A 4,980-nucleotide genomic window follows, 5' to 3' on the forward strand; every position below is an offset into this window, starting at 1 on the left:
GGACATGTATGGCAAGACCGACCGACTGAGTCGCATGTTAACTTTCTTGGTCATGGCTAAGAAGCTGCCCCTGCACCAACCCAAGACTTTGTGTTGGTGCTGCATGCACTGGGGGTACATGTCATCTAGTGTTGCCCCGGCCAGAAGGCTGCATGGTAATATAACTATGGCTAGCTTGCTCACATAAACGAAAATGATCGACGCGATGCGCCCGCGCTAGCCTAGCTAGCTTCCAGCCGTCTTCGTGGAGCCTGCCAGGAATGCCCTGTCCTGGCCTGTAATTCTTTATTGGTGTCGACGAGAAAACTTGCACCAATTTCTTAAGTACGCACTATACCTAGGCAGCAAAGTCCCCGGCCTAGCTTGGTGGTACTGGTGAGTATATATATATACACATGCGTCTTCAGACAAAAGCATCCCGTTGCATTTGGTGCACACGCGTGAGCTTAACTACTTCTCTCTCTCCCAGCCTCAACCGGAGCAGTTCTCTGATAGCTCTTCCTGAATTCTCCAAGTTAAGATGTCTGTGCGAAGGCCACGGGGCGATGACGACGGCGAGCAGGGGAGCGGAGGTGACGATCATCAGCAAGGGCATGGCCCAAGGCGGATACGGCCAGCGCCGCTCTGTTTTAGATCGTTAGTACCTCTCTTTACTTACATCGTCCATCCTTCCCCTTCTAAAAGATTTTTCAGCTTAGCTGATCAACTGCATGCTGGATATATAGCTTGTTAACCTCGATCGTCCTTTTCCAGCGTCGTCAGAAGAGCAGTGACAGCAGAAACTATTCAGCAAATTGTTCTCAATTTGGAACCAGTTATTCGGAGGGTGGTAAGATTACCGAAGACATTATATTAGGTCCTCAGTTGGTTTTGTACACTTGTACTCAAGAGTCCATTCACGTGATAATGCCATCGAAGTACATTTTTCATACATACTAATTTCATTTCTTCACTCATAGCTTACATATATATCCTTAATCGATCCATTTGTTAACCTTCCAAGTGCAATTAATATAAATTTATGGATCCTATTGTGTGCCAGGTACGTGAAGAAATTCAAAATATCTTTTCTCAGCATGCCCACTTGCCGACACCAAGCAGGTATATGGTATTTCTATTTATTTCTTACAGTATCTGATATCCCTCACAAACATCAGTGTAAGATGCATGCAAAAATTTAGACCCCACTTTTAATCAGTAAGTTTGCTTTGAATGGATACTTCTTGCTATGGCGCTGCTGGTAGTATATCCGTGGTTATTGCTGGTCTTGATGCATGGTTTGGTCTCTAGCTCTTGATGTTTCATTAACTGGAGTCGTAAGTCTATAGCACACCTTTGGTAAGAGTTTTTGGTAGTACTGGTCACCTGTGACCTGCACATAAACATTTTAGAATTGATTTGCAGCATTCCTGCTCCTTTCAAAACATAATAAATGTTTTTTGCAAATAAAAAAATAATACTTGTTCTGCAAATTAAATTACTCCGTCCGATCCATATTACTTGTCGCTAAACCGCATGTATCTAGATACATTTTAGCTTGTCTATTCACTCGTGACAATTATTATGGGTAGGAAGTAGTATATGTATATGTGCATCAAGTTCTAGATATTAATCTGAAAAAGTAAAACCATTCTTGCCAGATCTCTTCCTTTGCACATCGAAGAGGTGGATGTCTCGCCTCCACTGAAGCTTCTCTTTGCCAAGAGGCTCATGCTACCTATCTTCACCAACAACAAACTACTTGACTTTGCGAGTAACGCAGTCGAAATCCATCTTATTGATACAAGAACTAACTATCTTGCCGCACAAACAAACCCTCACCTAGGGTTTTCCACAGTAAAACTAGAAGTCCTTGTCCTAGATGGGGACTTCAGATGCGAGGACGGTGTCGGGTGGACCACCGATCAGTTCAATTCTGCGGTTGTAAAGGCCAGAGAGGGCAGGAGGCCATTGCTTGTGGGTACTACACTTAATGTGCCAATGGGAAATCATGGAGTAGCCATCATAGATGATTTGTCCTTTACTGACAATTCAAGCTGGATAAGAAGTCGTAAGTTCCGAATTGGTGTGCGTGTCATGGCAGCAAGCTATTATGGACCCAGGATCCAGGAGGCAGTGAGCGAAAGCTTTACGGTGAAAGATCATCGAGGGGAATGTAAGTTAGGCATACTTACTTTTTTCTATGTATTAGCCAATCTTCAGGATCGTGTTCTGTGTTGAATATGCATCGATCTCCGCATCTAGCCTTTTTGTTAATTCATCATATCATGAATATTTTGAATAATGCTAGTACAAGAAAATAGAAGAGAAATTATGATGCATTTCATTCTTTTACTAGTGTACAAGAAGCATTACCCTCCAATCTTGACGGACAATATATGGAGGCTGAAGAACATTGGAAAAGATGGACCAATTGACAAGAGGTTGGAGTCTGAGGGGGTCAAGAACGTCCAGGACTTCTTGAAGCTTAACACCATGGATCCTGATAAGCTAAAAAACGTAAGCATCATACTCCAATGTACATACACATAATCTGCAAGGTGCTCACTGATTTTGAGTATCTTTCGGGAATGAAAAATATATTTTCAGCTTGTTGGCATGTCGGACCGGCAGTGGAGGACGACACTAACTCATGCAAAAACATGCGATTTGGGAGGAAAATGCTATGTTATCAAATCTGAAGGATGTGATGTTATACTTAGCCCCGTAGGAGAGATTTTAGCAGCCAGAATTGGAGACCAGACTTTCCATTTGCGACAACTGGACCAACAACAAATGGTATATATCGCTTAATCCCTTATTCTCATCAGTCAGTGGCTATGTGCTTCAGTTGCTCTTAATCCTTGAGAATTTTATTAATTCGATCTGGCTGTTCTCAACTGCAGGTCCAAGTGAAGCAACTGGCTGCCAAGGCATACCAGCAGTGGGATGAATTGGAGGAAGTGATAAATGAGACGGCACTTGCGGCATATGAAGGCTCGGTGCCACCATTTCCTCAGGACAAACCCAGTTCGTCATGCAGACCAGTGAGTAATGAAAGCATGATCAGCACAGGATCTAAAAATGACGAATATCTTGACAACATGGAATCTCGAACTGCTACCTCCAATGCTTTCATGGCGACTAATAGTAACAGCACCTTAGATTCTGTAGCAGCTATTCTTCCAGCAGGTGATGGTATGTACTGGATCCCACGCATTGCTGGTGATGATGATCACTTCACGTGGAGCAACTCTACGAGCCTTGGATTTTGGGATCAGGTTGACTAACTTCCTATATATTGAAATGACTACTGTTTGTAATGATCTGTAATATATCCTGTACAAACGAGATATGTAGAAATAATTGTTTTGCCTTTATCGTGTTTTTGGTTTACAATGTCTATCCTTACTCAAAAAATATCTCTGTTGACCCGGACAGTTTGGATAAACCATGTTCGATATGATATCCAGTAACAGTTTTTTTTATTTGTCCCACGGAATATTTATCACAATGAACTAAAAAAACGTTGGAATTGAGGTATTTTTATATCTATTTTTTGAATAGACAGGGAGCTTCCATTAATCATAAGGCATTACATCAACATTTTTTTAACATGATAAGCCTACTGGACAAGCGCGATCCACACCATCCGATAAATGATTCGAGTGTATCTTGCAAGTTCGTGCCTCACAACATTCTAAGAAAGACTAATTTTTATTTGGAAAGGAGAGTATAACTTGATGAACACAATCGATGCACACAATCGATGCACACAACTTTTTATTAAAACTAATCAGGGCTAGTGCGGCTGGCGTACAGTAATGATGAAGAAAGTGAGTCGTCGAACAAGGGAGACTAAACGGGGGCTCTAAAGCACCTGATGAAGAGTCCCAGTTCAATACCTGATAATGGAACTGTCTCTAGTTGAATAATGTAGAGCCCGTCGGTAACCCGATAGTTCAGAGGAACATGGATGTAGGCGTTACCTCGAGATGATTGTAGGCAATGCACCCTACATACCCTCCAGTTAGGCATGCAGAGAAGAACCAGGGTTTGTTAGACGCATGGCCGGCCGACACGATGGGGCTCGCAAGACCCCCATATCACACCCAAGCTGGGGCCACTGAAAACCACCAAATCAGCTGTGCAACCAAGACTAGGAGAACACAAAACATTTCCGAATCGGCAGGCTGTTGGACGCATCGGAGAGCGTGGGAGACGTGACAATAACACTCAGCACATCCCCCTCCCAGTGTTGTCACCATGCCACTTTGTCTCTCTCTCTCTCACGTCCGATCGACTAACCGCCCACAGTGATGAATGCTAAGAGGAGGCGCACGAATAGCACTATGGATGCCCCTCTCTTAGGGGGTGTTTGTTTTAGCTTTTAGTGGCTTTCCAAAATCAAAAGCAGGTAAAATGAACCAAACGGTGTGCGTTGGCTGTAGGCTTCGCCGAAGCCACGGAGCAAAATAGGCATACCAGGGAAAGCACCTCCGGAGGTGCTTCCCGCGGCTTCCCGGGGCTGCGAGCGAAGCGTTTTCGGCTTTGGACATTTGGTTTGAGGCTATTACGAGCAAACTGCCATCCTGAGCCTCGCCCCCGTGATTCGCAAAAAAAAAAAGAAGCTTCGCCCCCTACCCAATCGACCGATGGACATCTCCTCTTTGCCGTGCTGGCCCGACCCGCGTCGCCCCAGATCGACGGCCCCCTGACTTGCGCATCGGCTGGCCAGCCGACCCCGACCCTCCCCCCCGGGCTGACCTCCTCCTGGGCGGACCTCGTCCCTGGCTGAATTCCTCCCCATCCCGTGCGGAGGACGGCGGAGGGCTTCTTCCATGCTTCAGGAAGACGGCGGCGATCTTCTTGATACCGAGCTCCCATGGAGACTCCTTCATCCAGGAGGTAGAGGAAGGTGAGGCGGTGACGGCGCGACGGTCATCTGGGGCCGGGGATGGCCATGGCGACTGGGCATCGGAGAGCACGCATCGGACGACC

The 4,980-nt window shown here is 45.4% G+C and overlaps 1 protein-coding gene across 1 annotated transcript; it reads left to right on the forward strand.

The window, feature by feature from the left end:
- The first annotated feature begins 520 nt into the window (after positions 1–520).
- Positions 521–3,269, forward strand: LOC124701138 (protein SAR DEFICIENT 1-like). The gene is made up of 7 exons (XM_047233182.1): positions 521–636; positions 754–829; positions 1,043–1,101; positions 1,641–2,155; positions 2,339–2,499; positions 2,590–2,778; positions 2,886–3,269. Exons 1-7 carry the CDS (start codon positions 521–523, stop codon positions 3,267–3,269), a joined length of 1,500 nt encoding a protein of 499 aa, XP_047089138.1.
- Positions 3,270–4,980: the final 1,711 nt, after the last annotated feature.

Source organism: Lolium rigidum, chromosome 3, assembly GCF_022539505.1.
Source record: "Lolium rigidum isolate FL_2022 chromosome 3, APGP_CSIRO_Lrig_0.1, whole genome shotgun sequence".
In the NCBI taxonomy this organism is placed as follows: domain Eukaryota; kingdom Viridiplantae; phylum Streptophyta; class Magnoliopsida; order Poales; family Poaceae; genus Lolium; species Lolium rigidum.

Coding starts and splice junctions, on each gene's coding strand:
- LOC124701138 (XM_047233182.1), top strand. CDS start 521: ATGTCTGTGCGAAGGCCACGGGGCGATGACGACGGCGAGCAGGGGAGC. Junction 637..753: donor GCGCCGCTCTGTTTTAGATC/GTTAGTACCTCT, acceptor GTCCTTTTCCAG/CGTCGTCAGAAGAGCAGTGA. Junction 2,500..2,589: donor ATCCTGATAAGCTAAAAAAC/GTAAGCATCATA, acceptor ATATATTTTCAG/CTTGTTGGCATGTCGGACCG.